Raw genomic sequence first — 1,294 nt, 5'->3', positions numbered from 1 at the left:
GGAAAAAAGAAGAAATGATCACGTTCCCTTTCAAAACTGTGTCAAGTTTGGGTTTGACTTCTCTCAATTTTTGTTCTATGAAGTTTGGCTCTACTGAAGAGACAGGTTGTTTATGAACAATATCCAAGCTGTCTTGAAAGAACTAAGTTAGATCTTTGAGACTCTCTCAGACATGGATGGTTTTGTTTCAGGAAACAGAAATCCATGAAAGGGAGCTGTAAGGATTCCGTGGGTTTTCACAGAACCTACGGGTCTGTAGGGAGCTGAGACTGGAACTCCATCTCTGACCCCCAGCTTTATGTCACTTCCCTCTCCCCTTTTATCTTTCACAGTAGACACAGGCAGCCCATGGAACCAGAAAACCAAACAGCGGTCTCAGAATTCCTCCTCTTGGGACTCTCAGAAAAGCCGGAGCATCGGATCTTCCTCTTTGGGCTGTTCCTCTCCATGTACCTGGTCACCATCTTTGGAAACCTGCTCATCATCCTGGCCATCATCACAGACTCCCACCTTCACACACCCATGTACTTCTTCCTCTGCAACCTGTCCCTAGTCGACATCTTCTTCTCTTCTACCACTGTCCCCAAGATGCTGGTGAACTTCTGGACTCAGAACCAAGCCATCCCCTTTGCGGGCTGCCTTGCTCAGATGTATGCCTTCCACCTGTTTGGGACCATGGACAGCTTCCTCCTGGCTGTGATGGCCATTGATCGCTTCATGGCCATTGTCCACCCTCTGCGCTACTTGGCCATCATGAGGCCTCGTGTGTGTGGGCTGCTGGTGGGGGGGTCATGGCTGATCACCAACCTCCAGTCTCTGGTGCACACCTGCCTCATGGCTCAGCTGACCTTCTGTGCCGCCTCTGAAATCCCCCACTTCTTCTGCGACCTCATGCCCCTGCTGAAGCTCTCCTGCTCAGACACGCACACCAACGAGCTGGTGATCTTTGCTTTCGGCATCATCATGAGCATCAGTCCCCTCGCGTGCATCCTCTTCTCTTATTGCTGCGTGTTCTGGACCGTCTTCAGGATCCCTCCTGCTCAGGGAAAATGGAAAGCCTTCTCCACTTGCAGCTCGCACCTCACCGTGGTGACACTATTCTATGGTACCATCTTTGCTGTGTACCTGCAGCCCACATCACCCGCCTCCTCCCAGAAGGACAAGGCAGCTGCCCTGATGTGTGGGGTGGTCATCCCCACGCTGAACCCCTTTATCTACAGCCTAAGGAACAAGGACATGAAGGCAGCCCTGAGGAAGGTGGTGCACAAAGCAGCTCCCTCTCAGTCCTAAGGCA

At 51.9% G+C, this 1,294-nt stretch overlaps 1 protein-coding gene across 1 annotated transcript; it reads left to right on the top strand.

The window, feature by feature from the left end:
* Positions 1 to 348: 348 nt before the first annotated feature.
* LOC130837297 (olfactory receptor 1I1-like) lies at positions 349 to 1,294 on the top strand. Its single transcript, XM_057710121.1, has one exon. It carries the CDS (start codon positions 349 to 351, stop codon positions 1,288 to 1,290), a length of 942 nt encoding a protein of 313 aa, XP_057566104.1. The 3' UTR covers positions 1,291 to 1,294.

Source organism: Hippopotamus amphibius, chromosome 15 (genome assembly GCF_030028045.1).
Source record: "Hippopotamus amphibius kiboko isolate mHipAmp2 chromosome 15, mHipAmp2.hap2, whole genome shotgun sequence".
In the NCBI taxonomy this organism is placed as follows: domain Eukaryota; kingdom Metazoa; phylum Chordata; class Mammalia; order Artiodactyla; family Hippopotamidae; genus Hippopotamus; species Hippopotamus amphibius.
The sequence above is the reverse complement of the archived record's forward strand: the minus strand, read 5'-3'. Positions and strand labels throughout refer to the sequence as shown.

Coding starts and splice junctions, on each gene's coding strand:
- LOC130837297 (XM_057710121.1), top strand. CDS start 349: ATGGAACCAGAAAACCAAACAGCGGTCTCAGAATTCCTCCTCTTGGGA.